The sequence below is a fragment of the Microtus oregoni genome, unplaced genomic scaffold (genome assembly GCF_018167655.1).
Source record: "Microtus oregoni isolate MIOR12 unplaced genomic scaffold, Mior012 000117F_ref0000505, whole genome shotgun sequence".
In the NCBI taxonomy this organism is placed as follows: domain Eukaryota; kingdom Metazoa; phylum Chordata; class Mammalia; order Rodentia; family Cricetidae; genus Microtus; species Microtus oregoni.
In genome coordinates, this window is record NW_024544746.1 from 1,646,132 (window position 1) to 1,671,502 (window position 25,371).

Sequence of the window (25,371 nt, forward strand, 5' to 3'; positions counted from 1 at the left end):
GCCAGGAAAGCGGTGTGAAATGAGTGGGTATGCCCTGCCTTTCCTAAGTGGTCAGAACATCCAGGGGATTGCCCTGGGTGAGATCTTCCAAAGCAGAGAGGAGCAGAGCCTGGGGCAGTGATCAATCTGTACTTTAATGGCTACACTGCTGCAGTCAGAACTACATGGACAGGAGGGTTTCGGGGTCCCCTACCTGGGCATTGCACACAGTCTGTTTCACTGGACAGAAACCTAGAGTCAGGCCTGAGTGACCATAGCGGGCAGCTTGCCTACCACAGCAGAGAGAACCTCAGAGTGGAAGGCCAGTGAACTGGCATCCAAGCGGCCAGGCTGCTCTAATGAACCACACATAGTCTGGAGCCTCCTCTGAGGAAAGCAGGCAAGAGGCCCAGGTGCTGCTTCCATGGGCTGGGCAGGAGTGCGGACCGGTCTCTGCAGGTCGGGATGCCTTTCACATGTTGGTGCTCATCCGTGACTGGCTGTTGGCTGGCGTCAGCTCCCCTTGGCTCCCTTCTCTAGGCGGAGACTGCAGTGGACAGAGGGGTCAGTGGAAGCTGTGTGAGTGCTGCCCGTTCCTTACCCCAGCTGCTCACCTTGACATGGATCTGGTTGCGCAGCACAGCTGCCCTCAGAATCATGGCCTTGGCACGTCGCTGGAACTCCTTGCCCATCAGCAGGGACTTCTCAAAGGTGGTGCTGCGCTGATCCACATCTCGAGCATACAATATCTGTACAAGTAGGAGAAGCAGTTCAGAATGGCCCAGCAGGCCACGCCCCCAGCAATCCCAGCCCTAACTACGTACCTTGCTGTGTGAATCGATGCGGGCATTAATGAGCCCTTCCAGGATGAGCTGTGTTAGCTCATCCTCCAGAGCCGCAACTGTTGTGTTGAAGGCTGCAGCCATCTTGTGCATATCAGCTGACACGTAGGGGCTGAAATACTACAGGATGGAGGCCACAAGCTGTCCACTGTCCCCAGTGTCTGCACCCCACACAGCCTCTGACTGCCACTCCCCTCCCCCACTTACTTGGATGAGAGCCCGGTTGCGAATCTGGGTATACAGCGTCCGGACATGGGGGGCCAGGTACATGTCCAAGAGCAGGTTGTCCTGCAGAGGAGAACTGGTCAGTGACCCGAGGCACAGGCTAGCCCAGTCTCAGTGCAACTGTTCCTGTTTCCTACCTTCATCTCATCCAACATCTTCAGGCATGAGGCATACTTGGACTCATAGAATTTGAAGATGATGTCTCTGACCTGTGGCTCCAGCTCCAGGAACAGCTTGAAGGAGCTGAGGATACCAGAGTGCTCAGCTAAGAAGGGACTAAGGGCCTGACCCTGGGCAGGCACAGGAGGTAGGAGCCACCACCCAACTTACCTGCTGGAGATGACATTGCGTTGCAGCTCCTGACGGTCAAAAGTGGCTAAGGCACACAGGCCACCATAGACAGCCACATTGCTGGGGGACAGCAGCTGAAGGCAGAAGGGGAGGTGGGGCCAGAGACCTAGGGTCCTGGGTCATGGGTGCACACACCAAGGAGGAAGCCCAGAGCTGGGGCCTGGCCTTCCTACTACCCACTCAGACATGCTTAGACCTCATTCAGGAGAGGTTACCTCAATCCATGAGCCCTCACTTCCTCTTATGGACCTGGACAAGCTCAAGAGTCCTACATGTGCCTCCTCACCTCTGGGAAGTCACAGTGATCAAAAGAAGCCAGAAGGAAGCACTTCGCAGCTTGCTTATACTTTCGTGCAGCCAGCTCAGCCAGGCCTAGAGGGACCAGGCAGGAGACAGTGAAGACAGGCTATTAGAGGAGGTTACTGGAGCCCTAGGAGACTGGTCATCAGTGGACAGCCCACTGGCCTCCTGCCCCCAGTACCCCTCAGTTTGTTAGTAACAGCATCTAACTGAAGACATTCCTGTAAGTATGTCTTCAGGGAAGCCTCAAATGCCATAACATACAGCCAGGCTTGGAAACCAGCTCATCTACTTTCCCACACCCCACCGGCTTCTCTGCCTGAACACAGAAACACACGGAAGCCCTGGAGCCTGCCAGTACTGTACCTCTAGCTATTTCCCCAAGGTTACAAGGGCTTGAGGTGGCTGGAAGCCTCACCTGCAGCACACTTGAGCTTGGTGAGGATGGCCTGGGTCTGGCTGTCCCGCTCTCCACGCTGCTACAGGGGAAGGCAGCAAATATGAGAGGCCCTACCCTGCCCTCCTTGTTCAAGGGGCTCTACTCCCTGTCCCCCAGCTTACCCAGGGAAGGGTCAAGAGCAAACTCAAATGGAAGTTGAGGCTAGGAATGGGTATGGGGGCTACCAGGGGGCCCCATGGAGGTGGATCTTACCTCAGCAATCTCTGGAGTAGACTCAGCCTTGCTGACATAGCTTAACACATGAGACCAATTTTGCAAGTAGACACTGACCTGGCAGATGAGTAGGCAAGGCCGAGCTAAGTCTGGTGGCCTCTCCGGGCCCTCCATGCCTACCCACTGTCCCCTAGGTCACCTTGATGACGTTGAGGCACATGTTGATGACATGCTTAGCACTGGTACAGTAATCCCGGGCTCGTGAGTAACATTTGAGGGCATTGCTGAGGTCCCCGCAGTCCAGGTAGTGATCACCCAGGTCATCATGGCCGCGCCTATAGGCCCGGGAGTGAGTGGATACTGGTCGAGGAGCCAGCCAGGCCCAGCTGCCCGCCTCCCCTGCCCAGAGCAGGCCGCACCTGATGCTCTCTTTGATGGAGTTGCCCTTGTAATTCTTCAAGTCTGTGTCCAGCTTCTCCAGTTTCAACAGGGCCTTCTTCCGAGTGGCCTCCACCCAGGCTGTATCCAGGGGTGGGGGCTCTACTCCACTCTCAGGAACGGCATCAGGTGCGTTCTGCAGCTCCCTGAAGGATAACCTAGCCATGAGGACAGCAACAACCACAAGAACCAGGGAGGAAGGGGAGAAGACATAACAAGCCACAGGCTGGTCTTCAAGAGGCCTTTGCTTTGCCCCACCCAAAGAAGCCCACCCGCACCAGGGGCCCTTTACAGAGACATTTCCTGACCTAGGAGCCAACAGTCAGATAGGGAAGTTTTAATGGAGGATAAAGGGTTTTGACCCCCCTTTTTTTGGGGGGGTAGGAGAAGGACAGCTACACCAAGTTCTGAAGAATTAGGATCCTAGCTGTGTGCACACAGGCAAAGGAGGCCAGGAGAGAGAGAACAGGGCCTGCTACCACCTCCCTGCCACAGGACTTAACTACAGGGTACTGCTACACCACAGGACTTAACATGTACAGGGTACTGCTACACCACAGGTAGGATGCTGGGCATGACGGGCACAGAATCTGGTGGTCACTTGCCCCCTCCAGGGCCTTACCTGGTAGCCTCAGAGAGCTTCCGGTGGATCTCTTCATACATATCCACATTGAAGGTCCTCTGTACGAAGGACAGGGCCATTTTCAAGGCCTCGACCCGCAGTGGAGGACACCGGTCAGCAATGAACTGCAGCCGCTCAATGCGCATCAGGCCGCTGTAGCTGGCTGCATATTGCTCCAGGTCCTGGTGGGGGAATGGGGGGAGCAGGTAAGCAAGGACCTGACAGCCTGAGCACGGATACCAAACCTTCCCTACAGAACTGACTGCTGTCCCAGATTCTGGGAAGAGGCCACTGGTGTGGATTAAGGACCTTCGGGTCCAGCTCTGCACTGGAAAGCAGGAACACAGGCACACCCGCCAAGTGATGGAAGTTGGGGTGAGAACAGATAAAAAAGCGTGTTGGCTAGAAACAGACTTTAACGGAGGTGTTCCCACTAAGACGGTGCAGAGTCTTAAAACTGCCTGAGAAGCCAACACAGGCGGGGCACATGAAAACCCAGTTTCGTGGCTCCGAAAGATGTCACTAAAGTGGCTGCTAGGCGTCGCCATCTCCCAAAACTATCCACTACGGTGGAGAGTCTGATTGGACCCCTTAACAGACCCAAGTGACAGTAGTCCTCCCCGCACAAAGATCCGTACCAAGGTGGGGTTCTCCACCACGTAGTTGACATCAGGTGCGTTCTGGGGGTCTTCCTGGGGATCGACATCAATCTGCATAGGTTCCACAGCCCCCTGCAATACAGAAAAAGCTCCCTGACACACAGCACCAGGGAGAGCAGGGACGTCCCAAGGCACAACTGCCCTGGGCTCCCTCGGGCATTGGTGGCCAAGCGCCCCCCTCTGCTCTCCCACACTGGTGTGGGTCACAGTTCTCTGACAGATTAATGAAGCCTCCTCCAGGCCACAGATAATAAAACTGACTGACACCCTCTCTGCAGAGGTCAGGAGAGCCACAGCAGGCCGGCCACGGTGCGGAAGAGGCGCCGGGGCCTCGGGCGACGCCGAGGGCCGCCTCCCGCAGGCAGGGCGCCGGGTACCTCGGAGAGCAGCGTGCAGGCCGAGAGACTGGCGCTCAGGCTGTAGTCGCCCGACGTCCCGGGCCGCAAGTCCGACCTGCTGTGCGCAGGGCTGCGGCTCAGGTCGGACGCCGACGACGACGCGGAGCTGGGCGCCGGGCTGCCCCGCATCCTGACCGCTCCAGGGCCGCCAGCGCCCGCACGGAAAAGCGTTGGCGCGCGAGGCGGGGGCGGGGCGGGGGCCGGAGCCCAGGGCGGCCCGCGAGGCTGGCGGGGCTCGCGCGCCCAGGCCTGCGCCGCGAGCCCCGCCCCGCCCGCCGCGAGCCCCGCCCACCGAGCCCGACCCGGGCCGCACAGCCGCGCGGCGAGCGCAGCCGCCAACCCCTACCTGCAGGTTAAACACCTGAACCGGCAGCGGCATCTTCCACCCCCGGCGCCGCAGAGCGACGTTCACTTCCGGGGCGGCGCGGCCGTCAGTTCCGGGTCACGGCTCTGGGCGGGGCGCTGGTCGCTCTTAAAGGGGCCGCCTCACTCTCAGGCGGGCGCCCAGCGCCCGGGCCGGGGCGAGCGTATGAACCGTGTGCGGGGTCTGCTGTGCCGGGCCTGCCTCGCGCTGGCCGCGGTCCTGGCTGTCTTGCTGCTGCTGCCGCTGCCGCTGCCCCTGCCCCGCGCGCCCGCACCGGACCCCGGCCGGATCCCGACTCCCGGTCTGTCTCTCGAGGTCTCCCGCCTGCAGCCCGACGATGTCTTCATCGCAGTCAAGACCACTCGGAAGAACCACAGCCCGCGCCTGCGGCTGCTGCTGCGCACCTGGATCTCACGAGCCCCGCGGCAGGTGCGCACCCCGCCCCTGCCTCGCGGGTCCGGGGTCCCGGGCTGGACTCCCCTGCCCGCACCCCTGCTCCCGGGCTGAACTCTCTGCCCGCACCTCTGGTCCCGGGCTGGACCTCCCTCTCCTCCCCTCCCCCTCTGGTCCCGGGCTGGACCCCCCTGCCGGCACCTCTGGTCCCGGGATGGACCCCCCCCTGCCGGCACCTCTGGTCCCGGGATGGACCCCCTGCCCGCACCTCTGGTCCCGGGCTGGACCCCCCTCTCCTCCCCTCCCCCTCTGGTCCTGGGCTGGACCCCCTGCCGGCACCTCTGGTCCCGGGCTGGACCCCCTGCCCGCACCTCTGGTCCCGGGGTGGACCCCCTGCCCGCACCTCTGGTCCCGGGGTGGACCCCCTGCCCGCACCTCTGGTCCCGGGATGGACCCCCCCTGCCCTCCCCTCCCCCTCTGGTCCCGGGCTGGCCCCCCCTGCCCTCCCCTCCCCCTCTGGTCCCGGGCTGGAACCCCCTGCCCGCACCTCTGGTCCCGGGCCGGCCCCCTCCCCGCACCTCTGGTCCTGGGGTCCCCGCGCCTGCTCCCAGACCTCACTGGGTCCTCTGGTGCCTCATGGTGTTTTCTCCCTCAGACGTTCATCTTCACCGATGGAGAGGACCCTGAGCTCCAGCTGCTGGCAGGTGAGACGCCCCCACTGGACTGAGTTGTAGCTACCGGGGCAATTGTGTTCCTGTGTCAGGCACCTGGCTGGGTTCTCAGAGCTAGTGGAGGGCAGAGCCGGGATGGGATAGCCAGTCCACCTTCCAGTGCCCATCCTTCGGGCCATCAGCTCCTCACCCGCCCCACCCCGTCCCTGGCACCCATTTTCCTTGAGGAAGCCCCGTCGGCAGTCACCTGTTCCCACCTGGGCTGTTCTAAGTGTGGTTGGGCTGCAGTCTAAACAGGAGGCAAGCTGAAAGTCAACCCTGAAATTTCCCATTTCCAACCGTGCAGGTGGCCGCCTGATCAATACCAATTGCTCGGCCGTGCGCACGCGCCAAGCTCTGTGCTGTAAAATGTCGGTGGAATACGATAAGTTCATTGAATCCGGACGGAAGTAAGTACCTCACCCCTCAGAGAACCCAGGGCTGAGCGTGCTGGAGGCTCCCACCCAAACGGGGGGCCTCAGTGCATAGATCTCTCCCTCCGCCTGCAGATGGTTCTGCCACGTGGATGACGACAACTACGTGAACCCCGAAAGCCTGCTGCACCTGCTTTCCACCTTCTCTTCCAACCAGGACGTCTACCTGGGGCGACCTAGTTTGGACCACCCCATCGAGGCCACCGAGAGAGTCCAGGGTGGTGGCGCCGTGAGTGCTGGGGCCAGCATCCTCCCCCAGGTTGACCTAGCGAAAGCTGCAGGAGCTGAGACTGGGCTAAGACAGGCATGGGCCTGGTGGCCTGGTTCCAGGCCCTTGGAGCTAGCAAACCAAGCATAGTGATAAACAAGGGTCCAGAGACCACGGTGACTTGTTCGGAACACCTGTGCCCTCTGCAGACTCTCCTGTACGGTGGCCCAGGATAACACGACTCAGCCGGAGGGTTGATGGTGAGGAGCCCTCTCCTGGGCAGCCTTGACCGAGCTTTCCCTTTTTCCAGTCAAACACAGTGAAGTTCTGGTTTGCTACTGGTGGGGCTGGGTTCTGCCTGAGCAGAGGTCTTGCTCTCAAAATGAGTCCATGGGCCAGGTAAGTGGGAGGCTGGGAGCCCAGCGGCCTGGCTTGGGGAGGGTAAGGGATACGTAGGTGCTGACTAACCCTAACCCTCCAGCCTAGGCAGCTTCATGAGCACAGCCGAGCGGGTACGGCTCCCTGATGACTGCACGGTAGGCTACATTGTGGAGGGGCTTCTGGGCGCCCGTCTGCGCCACAGCCCCCTCTTCCATTCCCACCTGGAGAACCTGCAGAGACTGCCGTCCGATGCCGTTCTGCAGCAGGTGAGACACCCAAGCCTGGGCCTTAGTCCACTCCTATGGGGACCCAGCCTCTCTCCCAGGGGGTCTTCCAGTCATGTAGAGCTCAGGAGAGGGCTAGCCGCAGGGTGTCCTTGTCCCTGGGGAGTGAGCCCTGGGACAGGCCCTCAGGAGCAGAAGCTCATGGCAAGTCTCAGAGGGGCATCTTTATGAAGGGCCACTGTCTTGCTTCTCCAAGCCTCTACTTTAGCAGGTAAAGTACCCAAGAGGAAGAACTGACCCCCCACTCTCCCCGATCCCCCTCCCAGGTCACCCTGAGCTATGGGGGTCCTGAGAACCCACGTAATGTGGTGAATGTAGCCGGAGGTTTCAGTATACAGCAGGACCCTACACGGTGAGTGGGCACCGGGGTATTTCAGCCCCGGAGGGCTCTGGTGTCAGCCCCCTGCCCAGCAGAGCTGACCTCACTTCTTCCCCTGGCAGGTTCCAGTCTGTGCACTGCCTTCTCTACCCAGACACCCACTGGTGCCCTATGAAGAACAGGGGTGAGGTAGCTTTTCAATAACTGATGACCCCTGGTGGCTCCCTCAGGCCTTGGATTCGGCAGCAGAAGACGAAACTGCTCGAAGGCCTCCCACAATCCTTCTTCCAGTTGGGACACAAGGTTCCTCGGGATCGTGAGGACAGCTGGACTGTGTGCGGAGATCATCCAAGAGCAACAAGAAAAGTAATGCCGCCGAGCTGTGTACGGATGCTGCTGGCCCAACCCAAAGGCCCAGGAGGGGACGGGTCCCCGACCTCCCACAACTACAGCTTAAGATGGTGCCTGGTGGGCTAGTCGTGAAAGGGTGGGCTCCAGGCCTGGCCACAGACTCTTCCTGGGTTGCTCACAGAACCGCCATCCAAACCCAGAATGTGCAGACTACCTGGCCGCTGGATGCTTAAGGTCAGCCCAAGGCCCTGCTTCCCAACCACGCTGCTGTTCATCGTTACCTCAATCCCTGGCCTCCCATCACCACCAGGAGATGTTCTTCCTTTAACTGGAGGTTTAGGGGTTTCTTTGCTGAGCTTCCCAGAAATCAACAGCCAGAGCCTTTCCTCTGGCCCCTTAGGAGCAAGATGCAGCCCCAGCACCTTTTACAGGGGTGTCCCGCGGGAAGCGACTACAGTATTGAGTAAAGGCTTCTGTGACATTCCTAGTTTGACTCCTCTTGTAATAAGCAAGCTGGACACCTGGCAGCTTGGGCTCTGCGGATATTCACACAACCGCTTATTCCTCCAGGAAGGCCTGCTCCTACAGCACCAGCCACCTCCTTAACCCTCCATACTGTGAGGCCAAACAGGACTAGAGAGTGGTCTTCTTAACACATGGGATGGAACCACCGGTACACATACATGAGCATGGCAGTTATGCGTTTTGTGTGTGGGGTACGCTGGTGATATGGGAGAGCGTAGGCATAGCTGCTGTGTGCGTGGTTGTGCCTGGGTACATAGGCACATGGGTAGTGTTTGTGTGAACATGGCTGAGAGAGGGTCTGGACCCTGGCCCAAGTGCGCTTGTGTGTGCTGGTGCATATGATTTCAACTTGAGATGGGCTTATGGCTTCCCGGTGTCACTGGAGGGGCTTGTGTGTGTGACGGGCAGGAAGCAGTAAGTCGTGACTGGGTTGTACTCACCAGAAGTGAAACTTGCCTCGGAGCCCTGCATGGTGGTGCAAGCCAGTAATCTCAGCTCGGGAAGACGGAGAATTCAAGACCAGACGGCCCTATGCAGATCTGGCTCCAGAATTAAGATACCGGGGGCTAGCAGATAGCGCGGTCACTGCAGGGCTTTCCCTGAAAACCTGAGGATATGGATTTGGGCCACAAAACCCACATTAAGAGAAAACAAGCCGGGCGGTGGTGGCACACGCCTTTAGACCCAGCACTCGGGAGGCAGAGGCAGCCAGATCTCTGTGAATTCGAGGCCAACTTGATCTACAGAGCTGGTTCCAGGACAGCCAGGGCTACACAAGGAAACCCTGTCTCAAACAACCAAAGAGAGAGAGAATAAAACAAGATGTGTCGTACTTGAGGGCTGGCACCTGGGGGTAGGCTGCACGTGAACAGTCATACACACAAGGAAGAGGAAACTCCATCTTGGGTCAAACCCTATAGGTTTTGGGGTTCTTAGCCTGCTGGGTTCCAGGGAAAAGCTCTGGTTCTGCACAGTCGGGTTCCTGGTAGAAGGCCAAAGACTGAGGCTGGGAAACAGTTGAACGGGATGAGCTAGAAGCATGGAGCGTGGGAGCTGAGGCTGAGAGACAGGCACACCTTTGGATGGGATGAGCTAGAAGCATGGAGCGTGGGAGCTGAGGCTGAGAGACAGGCACACAGTCGGATGGGATGAGCTTGAAGCATGGAGGATGGAGCGTGGAAGCTGCTGCAGAGTCCTCAGCAACATAGAGATATGAGGGAGGGAAGGTGTCCCTTGTATCCGCCAATGCAGCTATGATCTTGTCACCTGCCTGGGACCCTAATGTGGGCACGTGGCAAGTCACCACCCCACCCAGCACCTGGAGTTCGGAAGTCTCCTCTGATTTCCTCCTTAGCCTGCACTGTATTCTCTCAGGGGCTCCACCAGTAAACACAGTGTCTGGATTGCAAGGACCAAGGACAAGAGCAGTCTACACCAACAGGAGGGGTGTTTGTAGACTGCAGGGGTGGTAACCACCCAGAGCCGACCAGATTGGGACTGCCAGGGCCTTTCCAGAGTTAATGCAGCTTACTTAAAGACTATGTGGTTGTATCCCCAGTACCTCCACCTGCCAAGGCTGGTCCCGTGACCTAAGCATCACATAGCCCACTATATCTGTGGAAGAGCAGCTCCCACCCCATCCTGGGATCTCTGGATCATGAGGAGAAAGATTAATAAATGCCCTCTTAACTGGGTGGTGGTGGTACACACTTATAATCCTAGCACTCAGGAGGCAGAGGCAGGCAAATCTCTTTAAGTTCGAGGCCAGCCTGGTCTACAGAGTGAGTTTCAAGACACCTAGGGCTGATACACAGAAAAACTTGATCTCAAAAGAGAAGAAAAATCAGTCTGGGTGTGGCGGTGAGTACCTATAATCTCAGCACTCAGTGTGTAGAGGAAGAGGATTAGGAGTCAAAACTTCCTAATGAGTTTGAGACCATCCAAGTACACAACTGATATTTCCCAAATACATGACCTTCTGGATATAGCTATGTCATGTTTTCCTGTCCACAGTTCACAGTTTCCGGTTGGTGTGTGTGTGTGTGTGTGTGTGTGTGTGTGTAAGACAGACCTCTCTGTCTCTGTGAGTGTGTTCACCTCTGCATATTTGTGTTCATCTAGAGGTCTGAGGTGGTTGACAGTCATCTTCAATTGATCTCCACACTATTTTGAGACAGGGTCTCTCAGTGAAAATGAAACTTACCGTTTCAGCTAGACTGGATGTCAGAGAGTCAACACCCTTCTTCTTCCCTCCTCCCTCCTCCCTCCTCCCTCCTCCCTCCTCCCTCCTCCCTCCTTCCATGATCCTCTTGCTCCTTCCCCAGGCTTGGGTGACAGATGTCTGCTGCCTCCTTGCTCAACTTTTTACCTGGATGCTAGGGATCCAAGCTGAGTCCATATTTGCACAAGGACACGACTCACTGAGCCATCTCCCCAGCCCCACTTTAGGATGTATAGTGAGAGGTGTTCTTTTTCACGTTAGTTCCTAAGTTGTGACAGCGCTGGTTGTGTCCCTCTGGCTCACATAGCCTCCAGCGGCTCTCAAAAGCTTGCCTTTCTCCCCTTCTTGGGGAAAGTCTTTGGAAAGGCCTGAGGTTCCATCAACACAGCTGGCTAGTCTCTGATATTTCTGATATTTGTGTGATTGACATTGGGGCCAGGAAGCCTTCCAAGGCTCCTTGGATTTTTTTTTTTAAAAGATTTATTTATTATGAGTATAGAGTTCTGCCTGCATGTGTGCCTGGACACCAGAAGAGGGCACCAGATCTCATTACAGGTGGTTGTGAGCCACCATGTGGTTGCTGGGAATTGAACTCAGGACCTCTGGAAGAGCAGCCAGTGCATGTTTGGTTTTTACTCAAAGAGCAAGAGACCCAGAGCTACCATGAGCTCCACATCTCCACAGCTCTCAGGGAGGGTGCTGCAACAGGCCGAGTTAATCCTGACGGAAACTTGTAAAACAGACAGAAAGAGGGTAAGGTTCCTCTCCTCTGGAGAAGCGGAGCTCTGAGCTGGGTTGTCAAGGAGGTGTGACTGTCAATTCTCTCACTCTTGGTCAAGCTGAAGGCTCTGCACAGCATTTTTGTGTTTCTCTTGGGTGACTAGCCATGCACTAATGTCCAGTTTTTGGCTGTGGCTGCAGATTTTAGTCCTTTTCTACTCTGATCTGGTCATTCCTGCAGCTCAGATGTTCTGGGAAGAGACTTGAGTCTCAGACTTGAGCCCCTGGTGGTCTGTAAGCAACAGTGGAACATCGTGCAAGGAAGACTAAAGGGGCGCATACACCTCAGGAGCAGGGGTGGAGTGTGAAGATGGGCAGCAAGGGGCACCTAGGGACGAGCTAGAAGGTTGGTTGCTGAAGCACCGGGAACCTCACAAGCTCAGCTCCCGGAACGCCAGGCACACGGACAGCAGGGGGCGCTGCAGCACAGACAGAGCCGCTGACTGGGGGCAGAAGAGAGTGGTTGCTGTCCCAAGTCCTTCCAGCACCTGGGGCTGGGTCCACCTCTAGGAAGTCAGCGAAGCAGTGATCTTCTCCTTTGTAAAGAATAAAAGAGTCGTTGGATGAGAGCCTGCTGAGGTGTGTGTGTGTGTGTGTGTGTGTGTGTGGTGTGTGTCCTAGCAACGACATTGAATGGTAAGTCAATATTCCTTCTGGTGGTCATGGCACTAGGGTTCACGGGGGTGCCCCACGCTCTCTCAAGATGGGCGACTTGAGATCACAAGGAAAGAAGAATTAAGCCCCAGGTGTGTGTAGCACAGGTTTTATAGGACATAGAGCGTGAGCTCATCCATCAGATGACCAGGGGAAACCATGAGTCACCTGGTTGATCCAGGGAGGTGTTTGGGGATGGTACCTCTGTGAGAGAGTAGGGAATTCTGGCTCAGGGTCACGGTCTGAATTCAGGTATGCAGGGGAAAGCAATAGCCGGCTAGTCACAGCAAGGCCAACGGGTCTGGTGGTTGTTCAGGACACAGGAAGAATGGAGTAGTGATGTTTAGAAGCTAGGGCGTCCTCAGGGTTACTTGACGTTAGTAAAGGACTGGCAAGGTGGCTTAGTGGATAAAAAGGTGCTTGCCATCAGGTCACATAACCTGAATTTAGTCCCGGGGCCCACATATTGGAGCCAACTCCCAAAAGGTTGTTCTTTAGTCTCCGCATGCCATACGGCAAACTTGCACACATACATGCAGACAAAATCAATAAAAATTAATTTTTTTTGGGGGGGGGACAGGGTTTCTCTGTGTAGTCCTGGCTGTCCTGGAACAAGTTCTGTAGCCCAGGCTGGCCTCAAACTCACAGAGATCCACCTGTCTCTGTCTCCTAAGTGCTGGGATAGAAGGTGAGAGCCACCTCTGCCTGGCTTAATAAAATTTCTTTTAAAAAAAATTTTTTTTTAAAGATTTATTTATTATGTGTATAGCATTCCTTCCCTGTGTGCCCGCATGCCAGAAGGGGGCGCCAGGTCTCATTACAGATGGTTGTGAACCACCATGTGGTTGCTGGGAATTGAACTCCGGACCTCTGGAAGAGCAGTCAGTGCTCTTAACCACTGAGCCATCTCTCCAGCCCCCAATAAAATTTCTTGAACAGTATCTTCTACACTGCTTTTTCTAAATCTCTTGGACCCCACACAGTGATGGAAAACCTGACATCTTTGCATCTGTTTTCGTCTTTCTCCTTTAGACATCTTTCTCCTTTAGACATCTTCCTATTGATTTTGAGAGTCACAATGCCAGCCCCCCAAAGGCTCCTAGACCTGCAGTTTTCTGTGAGGCAAGGCTAGACGACCTTGGAGAACCAGACCCACCCAGGCCAGACTGCTTGTTAGACTCCTGGCTACACCTTTCTGTGTTCAACCCTATGCCTCACATCAGTACCCAGACAGCGGGCTCAGAGCTCACTAAACCCTTTCTTTTCCCAGTGTGGCCACATTGATTAAACCCCCCCTCTTCATGATTTCTCTTCTCTTTAATGCACTGGGGACACACAAGCCTGGCCTGTTGGGATTTCCAGGGCCAGGTGTCTGCCTGGAAACTCCAGTAACAAACCTTTACGACCCAGGGCAGGAGAAAGCATGCCTTTGAAGGCCACCCCAGCCAAATCTCCAGGCAAAGACTAGCGCCTGCCCTCCTAGGCCTGAGAGAAAGATCTCCACTAGCCCTTTTCCCAACAGAGCATGTTGGACCTTGCTTTTATTGTTTCTTTGAGGTCTTCTGGAATATTCTATGATTAGGCCATTTGGTTTTTGCAGGTAAATGAGTTTTATTTTTATTTTTGTGTAAGGGTAAGTTTACTCTGTACATCATATTCATGCAGTGCCTACAGAGGGCATCGGATCCCCTGGAACTGGAGTTACAGATGGTTGTGAATCACCATGTGGGCGCTGGGAATTGAACTCAGGTCTGCAAGAGCAGTCAGTGCTCTTAACCACTGAGCCATCTCTCCCACCCCTGGCAGGGAAACTTGAAATTTTGTAGGGACCATGGCTTGTTCTTTATTTCTTTGCTGTGTGGGCTTTTCACACTATTTTAAACCTAGGTCATTTATTTTATTTATTTTTTTTAAAGATTTATTTATTTATTGTGTATACAACATTCTGCCTCTATGTTTGTTTTTAGATAGGAAACTTAAAATCCAGAAAGTAAGACGGCTCAAGGTACCTTAAGGGGCTGGGTGTTGTCAGATCTCCGTTTTACTCTAAGAGCCCTAGGAAATGTTGAATGCACTATCAAGGTGCCCCCAAGGGAGAACTCCAGCCGATTGGTCCTCTTGTTGCAAACCTGTGACTCAAGGAACTGTAGGGATGCGTGAAGTCCTTAGCGAATGCTTTGTTGGCGTTGGCGTGGACGCTTCAAGGACCGCCACTGCCTCAGTCCTGTGGGAGTGGCAAAGCCTCGCCCTTGGTCTGAGGGCAGGCGGAGCCTTCCTCTGCTGCCTCTGGTCTGACTCGAAGGTGACAGTGTTTGCAGAAAACATTCAGTGTAGTTTTCTGCACCCACACTGGACGACCTTAAGTCTGCTCTCCTATGGAGGTCAGCTAACCCTGGCTCCTCATTCAGTGGTATACAGTAAGTCCATCTCCCTTGTTCAACCATGTGTCATAAACACACTGAGATGGGGGGGGCACTGTGGCCTTTCTGTCGCCGAGTGCAGACCACCTGGTCCCTGGTTTCCTGTGTCCATGTCTTTGTCACTTCTATTTCTCCCTCCCTGCCCCGGTGAGGGTTCCAGGGCCTAAGCTGGTTCTCTGGATTGGTTTACCCTTTCCACTCATCAGGGCGTAACTGCCTGTCTGTCTATAGCAGTGGGCTTGACGGGAGCTGGCAATCCGGTGGCAGCTGTCTCATTGAGAGATCTAGCCGCACGCTCTTCCAGCCCATTCCGGTGACTCTAGGTGACTAGGGTATTAGGGGAGGCATTGGGACGCCAGAAGCTTCATGACAAGCAGTAATCTTGGAGGGAGCCACGTAAGAAAAAGACACCTGGTCCTGGCTTGGCAGGAACTCCAGCAACTTGCTCAGAAGGTGCACTGTGTGAGCATGTTTAGTTGACCCAGGGGACAGCGTGTGGGCATGTTTAGTTGACCCAGGGGACAGTGTGTGGGCATGTTTAGTTGACCCAGGGGACAGCGTGTGGGCATGTTTAGTTTACCCAGGGGACAGCGTGTGGGCATGTTTAGTTGACTCAGGGCATGTTGGGTGGCATCTTTCAGGCTGGTTTAACCTGCTTTATTCTGACCAGGTGTTATGAACACAGTATGTCAGAAATAGGATACACTTGTGTCTTTCCACAATGTCAGAATGTATTATGTAAAGGAAAACTCACAAGCTACTTTGGTTTGCTACAATTTACAAGTAATTTCAACTTCCTTTGATGGCCTGGCTGTAGGCAAGCAAGGTTTTACCTTATTACTTTAGTCATAGGTAACAACTCTGAGTTGCAGGTTACCAAATGGCTACAAAATATTTAAAGAAGCTTGCTATGAAGACCTGGGTGGCCATGAACTCACAGAGATCCACTTGCCTCTGCTTCCCTGAATGCTGTGGTTAAAGGTGAGTGCTATCACGTGTTTGCTTATTTCTTTTAATGATTTATTTTCTGTTTCATGTGCAGTGGTGTTTTGCCTGTATGTATGTCTGCATAAGAGTGTCAGATCCTCTGGAATTGGCAATACAGAAGATTGTGAGCTGCCGTGTGGGCGCTGGGAATGGAACTCAGGTCCTCTGGAAGAGTAGCCAGTACTCTTAATCATTGAAGCATGACGTGGGAGTGTCATATATCAATCTGTTGATTTCATTGGTTAAGCAATAAAGAAACTGCTAGGCCCATTTGATAGGCCCACCCTTAGGTGGGAGGAGTAAACAGAACAGAACGCTGGGAGGAAGAGGAAGTGAGCTCAGACTCCACAGCTCTCCTCTCGGGAGCAGACGCCTCAGAGAGATGCCATGCTCCGCTCTCCCAGGCAGATGCACGCGATGAAGCAAGCCACCAGGTTAGACATGCTGAACCTTTCCCGGTAAGACCGGTGCTCACAGATTATTAGAGATGGGTTGATCGGGATGTGAGAATTAGCCTGTAAGGGCTAGAGCTAAAGGGCCAAGCAGTGTTTAAATGAATACAGTTTATGTGTTGTTATTTCGGAGCATAAGCTAGCCAGGCTGCTGGGGTGCTGGGGATGCAGCCCCGCCGCCCCCTACTACTACAGATTGGCGCCCAGACGTGTGGACAACTGAATCCACTGAAAGCCTGAGAAAGCTTGGGAAAGAGAAGAGCATGTTTTCTTGGTAGCTGCAATTTAATAGAGGCTTCCTGACTCAGCTTTAGCTGCAAAACCCTGCAGCTCATTAAGAGGTCCTGCCACGAAACACTTAAATGGTGTTGACGAAAAGCTGAACGCATGCTTTTCGGTTTTCAGCCGTAGCAGGAAAAAAGCTGCGCCGTTTAAAAATGCCAGCTTTCTGGGCTGTCCTGCCAGGGCAAACTCTGACTCTTTTACGCAGGCGGTTCGTGCGGTTTGCAAGCACAGGCTGCTGAAGCTCGCTTGCTGGCAGGGACCTTGAAATGCCATAGAGTTGTGGCAGGAAACATGGCTACAGCCAGTACCTCAGCCATGAGGCTGGAAAGCTAAGGAATGGGCTACATCTAGCTGGCAAAGCCACGCCTTTAATCCTACTGATATTGCTTGGTAAATTAAAGACTCATGTGGTCAGAAAAAGAGAGATATACAGTAAAGAGCGATTCAAAGACAAGGAAAATTTCTAAATGGTTTGAAGTGTGTTAAAAATATATGCAGACTAAAATTTAAAGTTCTTAAAGTAACAAACAAAAAAAAAGGAAGAGAGTTGTTGTGTGTGGTAGTACACACCTTTAATCCTAACACTTGGAAGGCAGAGGGAGATTGACCTCTGTGACTTCAAAGTGTAGTAGTGTACACCTTTAATCCCAAATGCCTGGGAGGCAGAGACAGGCGGATCTCTGAGAGTTCAAAGACAGCCTGGTCTACAGAGTTACTTCAGGTCAAAGATACAGAGAACCTGTCTCAAAAAGCAAAGAGTTAAAAGTAAAAATAAATGAAATAGAGGTTAAAACAAAGGTGTACAAAGATGGAAAATAAACAGCGAATTTTGATACTGTATGCTATTATGCTCTCTTTGAATTGTTTGAATGCTGAGAAAAGAGCAAAAGCTACTAAAAGATATTTGTTTATAAATGCTGCTGAACTAATCCAACATAGATATTTTGATGCCTTGACTTTGAAATTTGGATCTAAGGACATAATGCTTTAGAAAGGAGTTTCTTATTTTGTTTTCACAGAGGATGAGACCCTGTTCATTTCTTCTATTCCGATTTGGTATGATGGACTACACCCTCCTGAAGGGTTGTTGTGAACATCTTCAGAAAATTGCTTTGCTCAACTGCCAACTGAGATGAAACTAGCACACAGGTTATACCATGAAAGACCTAATTAACGACACCCCCATTCAGCAGGAAGCAGTTTGGAGAGAAAAAACTGCGCCCATGTTCCCAAATATGGTTTATAAACGTTCTTTAACATTTAAAGGGGGATATGATATAGATATGAATAATTTGCATTAGTATAGATTTTGCTTTATTGATAGAGATTTAAGGTCAATTTTGTTATATGTATATGTATTTCTGATCTTTATTAAGGTATTGTGATTGTGTAGTTCATTTAAAAATGTAATGTATATAGGTAGTTAATAGATAATCATAATAGTCAAGTTTGTAGTCATGTTAGTTAAGATTTTCTAGATATATAGAGATATATTTTAGATAGACATTTTTCATGTCTTTCAAAGATTACAGAATGGGACATTTAATGTTTTAATAACTGAGGACTTTTCATGACAATGAGACACTCTGCTCCTGGCAGCACCAATCTACTTCAAGAGGAAGATGGGCATCGAAGAGGCACCTTATGGAGTTTGATAGCCATTTGGGCAAGAAACTGCTCTTGCCTGGACTATTGTATAAACTGGACACAGAGAACCCACAGAGAGAGGACTACTGAACTTGCCTAAGGTGAGATGATCTTTCGGGGTTCCTGATTCATGAAAGAGTCTGCAAGACATTCTGCAGGACACAACAGATAGTGACTGAACTGACTTTGAATTTTCCTGCTTTATGGAAATGTCTGCTGGATACCATGGGCCTGAAGGCTGAAGATGGATGCCCCAACGGTACAAAAGAACTTTGGGTGACTGTCCAGGCAGCGAGATGTCTCTGTCATTTCTAGAGTTTTCTTATTTCTTGTTAGGTAGTATTATATCCTTCTGGAGTCTTTGATGGAGTTGAAGAATGAATAGATAGTTATAGTTTTCCTTAGTTATGATAAAAGATAAAATAGATATAAATATTGTAACTGTAATTCTTGCTTGATAACTTTTTGTTATATGTAATTTTACTATGTTAAAGTTAAAGCCTTTTTTGTTTAAACAGAAAAAGGGGAAGTGATGTGGGAGTGTCATATATCAATCTGTTGATTTCATTGGTTAAGCAATAAAGAAACTGCTAGGCCCATTTGATAGGCCCACCCTTAGGTGGGAGGAGTAAACAGAACAGAACGCTGGGAGGAAGAGGAAGTGAGCTCAGACTCCACAGCTCTCCTCTCGGGAGCAGACGCCTCAGAGAGATGCCATGCTCCGCTCTCCCAGGCAGATGCACGCGATGAAGCAAGCCGCCAGGTTAGACATGCTGAACCTTTCCCGGTAAGACCGGTGCTCACAGATTATTAGAGATGGGTTGATCAGGATGTGAGAATTAGCCTGTAAGGGCTAGAGCTAAAGGACCAAGCAGTGTTTAAATGAATACAGTTTGTGTGTTGTTATTTCGGAGCATAAGCTAGCCAGGCTGCTGGGGTGCTGGGGGTGCAGCCCCGCCGCCCCTATTACTACAGAAGCATCTCTCTAGCCCCCGTGTTTGCTTATTTTTGACACAGGCTCTTACACAGCCCAGTATGACTTTGAACTTGCTGTGTAGTTGAACTCCTGATCCTTTTGCCTCCACTTCAAGAGCAGGGATCCCAGGATTTCATCACAAGACTCCTTTTATACAAACCCGGGGATTTGACAAACACGGTCTACCTATGGAATAGCGTCTCTAGCCCTCTCTTTGGTTTTTTAATTTTGTGTGTGTGCATGTGAAGCATGTGTGCAGATGCATAACTGTGGGCATGAAGAGGCCTGGGTCGGCCATCTTCAGCAATACCACCCACTTCATTTGAGAGCAGGGCTCCTATTGGCTTGGAAATCACCATTAGGCTAAAGGCTGGCCACTGAGCCCCCAGGGATCTGCCTGTCTCCACTGCCCTAGCACAGGGATTGAAAGAGCACACTTTTGCCAGGACGGTGGTGGCACAAGCCTTTAATCCCAGTACTCGGGAGGCAGAGGCAGACAGTTCTGTGTGAGTTCGAGGCCAGCCTGGTCTAGAGAGTGAATTCCAGGACAACCAGGGCTGATACACTGAGAAACCCTGTCTTGAAACAAAAAGGAAGGAAGGAAAGAAAAAAGAAACACCACAAAGCAACTTGGGGAGGAAAGGGTTTGTTTGGCTTACACTTCCACATCACTGTCCATAATCAAAGGAAGTCAGGACAAGAATTCAAGCAGGACAGGAACTTGGAGGAAGGAACTGATTCAGAGGCCAGGGATGACTGATTACTGGTTTGTTGACCCATGCCCTACACAGCCTGGTTTTTGTCGTTGTTGTTGTTGTTGTTTTGAGACAGGGTTTCTCTGTGTAACTGAAATTCCAGAGATACACCTGCCTCTGTGAGAGCCAAAGTTACATATAGAATTTTAATTACTACGCCTATGAGACCCATGAAACAAAAATGTCTCTGATCTGCAGCCCCTTGCCCAAGGACAGACAGTTCCTAAGATACTGGAGGCTACTGTTTATGGAGATAACGAGCCACGTTTTCACTCCCTAAACAAGTTTGTTTGACCCATCTACACGGGATGTGCTAGATCACACACAGGCAGGCGATACATCAGGCGGTATGCTTGCCCCTGATTGGATGTAGGCTGAAGTACATCAGGATGTATGCTTGCCCGTGATTGGATGTAGGCTGGAGGTACATCAGGCTGTATGCTTGCCCCTGATTGGATGTAGGCTGAAGTACATCAGGATGTATGCTTGCCTCTGATTGGATGTAGGCTGAAGTACATCAGGATGTATGCTTGCCCGTGATTGGATGTAGGCTGGAGGTACATCAGGCTGTGTGCTTGCCTCTGATTGGATGTAGGCTGGAGGTACATCAGGCTGTATGCCTGCCCCTGATTGGATGTAGGCTAGAGGTTCGTCAGGCTGTATGCTTGCCCCTGATTGAACCTGATGGGAAAAGCAATGAATTAATGGGTTTTCCTTCTTAAGCCTCTGCAAACCATTATTGTAGGCCATTTCCCAGGAACTTGGGTATGGACCTGGCCAGAGCCCATTCACCGGGCCAGAATTAATTAAAGCTTGCTCCAAATTTGACTTTACACTGTGGTAGTGGTCTTATTCTCCATCGGTGGGATTAACACCTCTACCTCCCAAGTGCTGAGATTAAAGACATGTGCCACCACTATCTGGCTCAGCCTGCTTTCTTACAGAATACAGGACCACCAGCCCCGGACGGCACTATCCACGTGGCTTGGGCCTTCCACATTGACCGTCAATTTGGAAAATGCCTTACAGCTGGTTCTTATGGAGGCATTTCTCAGTTGAGGCTCCCTCCTCTCTGATGACTCTAGCTTGTGTCACAAGGGTTAAATAAGTAGATACGGGCTGGAGAGATGGCTCAGCGGTTAAGAGCATTGCCTGCTCTTCCAAAGGTCCTGAATTCAATTCCCAGCAACCGCATGGTGGCTCACAACCATCTGTAATGAGATCTGGTGCCTTCTTCTGGCCTGCAGGCATACACACAGAATACTGAGAATACTGTATACATAATAAATAAATAAATCTTAAAAAAAAAATAAGTAGATTCAGCTAACTCTCCATAGCTGGATCAGTCCAGTGCACTCTGAGAAACTTCACCCTGGTGCTAGGGGGCGGCTTCTGTCACGCCCACTTCCATTCAGCCAATAACCATGACAGAAGGCGGTCTTGTTTGACTATACCCTCCTTTTTAAAAGCCAACTGACCTTGATCCCAATCCCAGGCCAGACGGGGCCACCACAGACCATGAGGTGAGGGGCAGACACAGGGCAGCAGCTGGATCCAACAGGGGGAATCAGGGACAGACGGCACAAGACACTGCCGTGTGACAATCCACAAATTGGCCTTGCAAGGCAACCACTCCTGTGTCTCGGGTAAGAGTTTTCACAGTTTGGGATACAATGGTCATTTATTGAGGCAAATTAGCCCAGTCCAGCTGGCGTGGAAGTGGGGATCCTGGAGTCTAAAATTGGGGACGGACATGGGGTGGGTTGAAGGCAGCGGCCTCCTGGTGTGAGGGTGGGGCTGGAGAGGCCTTCAGGGATCCACTGCATCCCAGCAGTCTAGGAGGCCAGGTACCCAGCGTCCACCAGGATGCCAGAGCCACTGGTCGAGGCGCTGCTGTCGCTGAGCAGGAAGAGGATGCTGTTGACGACATCCTCCACCTCTGCAGGAGAACAGAGCAGTCAGGGCTTCTGCTTGCTCACCTGCCTGCTGGGAGCCAGCCCTGGTTCCCTCACCCACGCCCCCAGCTGACCCTCGAACTTCCTCAGCGGGTGGCGCTCCTTGAGCTTCTTGGAAAAGTCAGGGTTTGCAGAGACTTTCTTGCCCATATCAGTCAGCACCACAGTGGGGTTTACGGAGTTTACCCGGATCTGGGGCCAGAAGCCACAGTTGGTGACACAGCCAATGAGCTAGCCCTACCCACACTCTCAGGACTTGCCCCAGCACAAGCCTGATGAGATTGTTTCACTCTGCGCAGCTGAGCACTGATCCCGCTGCTCAGAGCGGTGTGCAGGCTGCGAGCCCCAACCCATCCTCACCCTCAACCCCCAGCCCTGCCCCAGGTGCCCATCATCTGACTACACCCAGGCTCCTGTGCCCACCTTGTGTGGCCCCAGCTCCATGGCCATGGCTTTGGTCAACATGGTCATTGCTCCCTTGGTGGAACCTGTGAATGTGTGGGTGCTGAGAACCCCTTAATCATTCAGCCTCCTCCTGAGAGACCCACCCAGAACCTCCTCCTCCTCCTACCACAACGAATGGTGCACTCACTATAGGTGGCCAGGCCAGGGAAGGTGACATAGGCCACCATGCTGGAGACGTTGACAATGGACCCTGGCACTCCACGGCTAATCATGCCCTTGGCTACAATCTGGAAGCCAAGAGGTAGGGGTAGCTCATTGTGCCCTATGCCATCCCACCCTCCCCAGGTGCTCATCTCAGGGTCACAGAACTCCTACCATCTCACCTGGGACACCTGCAACACGGAACGCACATTCACCTTGAAGGACCTGGCAGGAGAGAAACAATGTCTTCCCGCACCACCCAACTTCCGCAACCCTCCCCAGCCTGCCCATGCTCCCCAAGTGCCCACCTGTCAAAGACCTCCTTGGTAGACTCTATGAAAGGCTGTACCAGCGCCACGGCTGCATTGTTCACCAGCAGGTCCACGGGGCCAATACTGCCCAGCGCCTTCTCCGTGGCCTCCCAGTCACCCAGGTCCACACACACGGGCTCTATGCCCGGACACTGTGGGAGACATAGTTGGTGACTGAGGCATTGTCCCTGTCAGCTTCTGATGTATCCCTGAGGGTGGGGAGCAGGCCCAGGCCAGGCAGGGCTGTATGCTCACCTCTTTGGCGAGGCTGACCAGGTCTGCACTGGTGCGTGTCACGGCCACCACTTTGGCTCCCGAGGCGTGCAGGGCCTTCACGGTGTCCCGTCCAATCCCTGTAAGGATGGAGAGTGGCCTGGTCACACCCGGGGTCTGTTGTCCCCGTGTCCCTGCAGCCAGCGGAGAGAGGGTGCTGGCCAAAAGGTTATAAGCCAGGATTAGACGGGACTATCCCTGAGCAGAGGTCAGACTGACTAGTACCATGCTGAAGGGGGCACCAAGGCAGTACCCTACTGATGATCCCAGAGAAGGATATTTCTGGTGCCCATCTGCCCAGCTTGGATCTAGAGGGCTGCCTTGGAGCCGAGTGGCATTCTATTCTATCCCTGTGGGCAGTGGGTCTCCAGCCAGGCGACAGAAGCCGTCCTGGGTGAAGTGAGAGTCAGGGTCGGTAGGATTGGGCTATGACAAGGTCACCTTCGGGCCCCTTTCCTCTCCCACTCCCACTCACCTTTCCCTGCCCCTGTCACCAGGGCCCGCAGGCCTTTGAAATTCAGCTTCATGCTGCTGACATCCACGGTGTCCTCCTGCAAGGGGAGGGGCTGAAGTTGTTAAGATTGAACTGGAAGGTGGGACAGGGTTGGGGTTAGGGGCAGATGACCTGTTCCCTGTGGGGCTTGAGGAAGCAACAGAAAGGAGTGTGTGCACACGTGCAGAAGGCCTGACAACATCGTGGGAAAAGAGTCCACACACACATGTATGCACACACACACCACACACGCACACACACACACCATGCATGCACGCACACGCCACACACACATGCACACGCACCACACACACACCACACATGCTCACACGCACACACACACACACACACACACACTACACATGCACACACGTGCCTGTGAGAGGGCCTGACACAGCAGTGTAGTGGGAGAGAAGGTGGCAGCCTGGGGACAGGATTTGTGTTTAATTAATTAATTTGTGTTTTCAGCATTCCAGCACTTAATCTTGAACCCAGGGCCCTGGAGCACAAATGGTCAAGACGCCTGCTGAGCCACACTCAGCCTAGGGAAGTGAAAATTCTGCGTTTGGGATTTGCCTGGTCTGGACAGAAGCATCAGCTTGTAATGTTCTTTCTTATTGTTATAAATGAGGGTAGTGGCCTGATCTAGCTGCAGCAAGTGACTTAGATGCCTGCTTGGAGCAAGAAGACCGTGGGCACTGAACCCAAATGCCCAGCAGCCCAAGGACCCCACTGTGCCTGTTGTCTGTCCTGTGAGGACAGTGGGGTCCTTCTTACCTCTCCTTCCTCTGCTGCCCCTACCAGCCTGGGACTCTGCCCGTAGTGACCACACAGAGGTACCTTCTGTCCCCTGAGGGGTGACTCTTGCGAATCTAAGCATGGATTCTGGGGTTTCCTGCCCCAGTAGTGACCCCTGAGTCCCTCTGTGGGTCTCTACTTCTCAGAGTAGACAGGTGGCTCTTTCGGGATACAGTTTGAAGAAACAATCAGAGGGTTTATTGTTCACCTCAATTCCACCGGAGGCTCTCCTGTCTTGTGTACCAGGGATCAAGGAACAAGTAGGTGGCATCTGCACCAGGCAGGGGGCTCAGGCGCACAGACCATCTCAGGGACAGCCCCAGGGAGCAGATGAGCTCAGACTCCTGCCTGCTGCCTCTCCCTTCCTCAGCCAGGTTCAGCTCCGAGACCTTGTGACTCTAAAGACGTCAGCTGTATTTCAGATGCTCTACATGCCCTGAGACCTGGGGGGTCCCTGGCATGATTTGGGTGTGACTCCCTCAGAGAAGGCTGAGGAAGCCTCACTAGCACAGGGATAGCAATAGTACCCTTCCACCAAGTATCCCTCTACACTGGTGTTCCGTGATTGTCCTGGGGCTCCGGGGGACAACAGACACCGTGGGAAGCTGGGGGCCAGCGCCATGCCAGAGAGTCTGTCCCAGGGCACACACAGGTTGATACCAGATTTGCTGCTGCCTGGTAGAGTTTCCTCACCACATCCAGGGACAGATCATACCTGCTCACTGACTGTGTCCTTGATCCGAGCTGGAGCAAGTCACCTGAGTCCTACAGCCAGCCTTCAGTGGCGCTGAATGCAGGGGTCTCGCCTGATCTACCTTCCCCCTTCTATGATGAAAGCAGCTGATTGTGACCAACCTTCCACGGGGTTACTCCTGGATCCCCTGGGAAAAGGGTGGTCTTTCAGGGTTTGTTGCTAATCTCTACTGCCGGCCAGTTGGGCATCAGACAGTGGTTTATCAAGAAGGACCCAGGAGATGTGAGTCCCTGCCTCTGAGCCTATCTCCACAACCCCGAGCTGCAGAGAGAATGGCTGATGCCCACAGAAAGGGGGCGTCCTCTCCTAGGTTTTGCAGCTGTAGTCCTCCGCAAGCCTAGCCCTTTGGGGGGCATTTCTTCAGGATGAAACTATCTCCACTCTCCATAGCTCTCGCCTTACCTCTGCCACCTGTGTGCTCTGAAGATTTCCAGAGTCACACGCTGAGCCCTAACTCCTGCGTTATGTGAGCAAGTGTTGTAAAATAGTTTCCTTCAATATTCACCACCCGCGCTGGCGGTGGTGGTGCACACCTTTAATCCCAGCACTCGGGAGGTAGAGGCGGGCGGATCTCTGTGAGTTTGAGACCAGCCTGGTCTACAGAGTGA

At 53.2% G+C, this 25,371-nt stretch overlaps 3 protein-coding genes across 11 annotated transcripts; 1 reads left to right on the forward strand and 2 right to left on the reverse strand.

The window, feature by feature from the left end:
* Positions 1-115: 115 nt before the first annotated feature.
* LOC121444098 (COP9 signalosome complex subunit 1) lies at positions 116-4,871 on the reverse strand. Of its 8 annotated transcripts, none has more exons than XM_041645864.1 (14): positions 4,774-4,871; positions 4,009-4,101; positions 3,371-3,552; positions 2,730-2,906; positions 2,510-2,645; positions 2,350-2,427; positions 2,116-2,173; positions 1,684-1,769; positions 1,377-1,471; positions 1,184-1,289; positions 1,029-1,109; positions 804-941; positions 594-728; positions 116-526 (listed from the first exon to the last, which is right to left on the reverse strand). In XM_041645864.1, exons 1-14 carry the CDS (start codon positions 4,804-4,806, stop codon positions 452-454), a joined length of 1,473 nt encoding a protein of 490 aa, XP_041501798.1. In that variant the 5' UTR covers positions 4,807-4,871; the 3' UTR covers positions 116-451. The 8 variants fall into 8 exon arrangements, with proteins under 8 accessions (XP_041501798.1, XP_041501800.1, XP_041501799.1 ...); XM_041645866.1 differs by having other exon boundaries at positions 2,730-2,894; positions 4,774-4,870; XM_041645865.1 differs by having other exon boundaries at positions 2,116-2,176; positions 2,730-2,894; positions 4,774-4,869.
* On the forward strand, positions 4,866-7,894 carry LOC121444099 (beta-1,3-N-acetylglucosaminyltransferase radical fringe). The gene is made up of 8 exons (XM_041645867.1): positions 4,866-5,220; positions 5,840-5,888; positions 6,202-6,304; positions 6,404-6,557; positions 6,847-6,935; positions 7,018-7,183; positions 7,468-7,553; positions 7,643-7,894. The coding sequence occupies exons 1-8, from the start codon at positions 4,957-4,959 to the stop codon at positions 7,722-7,724; spliced, it is 993 nt and encodes a 330-aa protein (XP_041501801.1). The 5' UTR covers positions 4,866-4,956; the 3' UTR covers positions 7,725-7,894.
* A 13,514-nt stretch (positions 7,895-21,408) lies between these two features.
* Positions 21,409-23,245, reverse strand: LOC121444140 (carbonyl reductase [NADPH] 2-like). Of its 2 annotated transcripts, XM_041645933.1 has the most exons (9): positions 23,194-23,245; positions 22,701-22,798; positions 22,443-22,597; positions 22,317-22,359; positions 22,158-22,220; positions 22,106-22,115; positions 21,952-22,043; positions 21,603-21,720; positions 21,409-21,512 (listed from the first exon to the last, which is right to left on the reverse strand). In XM_041645933.1, the coding sequence occupies exons 1-9, from the start codon at positions 23,243-23,245 to the stop codon at positions 21,409-21,411; spliced, it is 735 nt and encodes a 244-aa protein (XP_041501867.1). The 2 variants fall into 2 exon arrangements, with proteins under 2 accessions (XP_041501867.1, XP_041501869.1); XM_041645935.1 differs by lacking the exon at positions 22,106-22,115 and having other exon boundaries at positions 21,952-22,016; positions 22,121-22,220.
* Positions 23,246-25,371: the final 2,126 nt, after the last annotated feature.

Coding starts and splice junctions, on each gene's coding strand:
- LOC121444098 (XM_041645859.1), bottom strand. CDS start 4,556: ATGCGGGGCAGCCCGGCGCCCAGCTCCGCGTCGTCGTCGGCGTCCGAC. Junction 2,177..2,349: donor CTACTCCAGAGATTGCTGAG/GTAAGATCCACC, acceptor CTTCCCCTGTAG/CAGCGTGGAGAGCGGGACAG. Junction 1,770..2,115: donor CAAGCTCAAGTGTGCTGCAG/GTGAGGCTTCCA, acceptor TGGTCCCTCTAG/GCCTGGCTGAGCTGGCTGCA.
- LOC121444099 (XM_041645867.1), top strand. CDS start 4,957: ATGAACCGTGTGCGGGGTCTGCTGTGCCGGGCCTGCCTCGCGCTGGCC. Junction 5,221..5,839: donor TCTCACGAGCCCCGCGGCAG/GTGCGCACCCCG, acceptor TTTCTCCCTCAG/ACGTTCATCTTCACCGATGG. Junction 7,184..7,467: donor CCGATGCCGTTCTGCAGCAG/GTGAGACACCCA, acceptor TCCCCCTCCCAG/GTCACCCTGAGCTATGGGGG.
- LOC121444140 (XM_041645933.1), bottom strand. CDS start 23,245: ATGAAGCTGAATTTCAAAGGCCTGCGGGCCCTGGTGACAGGGGCAGGG. Junction 22,799..23,193: donor GGTGACAGGGGCAGGGAAAG/GTGAGTGGGAGT, acceptor CCATCCTTACAG/GGATTGGACGGGACACCGTG. Junction 22,598..22,700: donor TGGTCAGCCTCGCCAAAGAG/GTGAGCATACAG, acceptor TGTCTCCCACAG/TGTCCGGGCATAGAGCCCGT.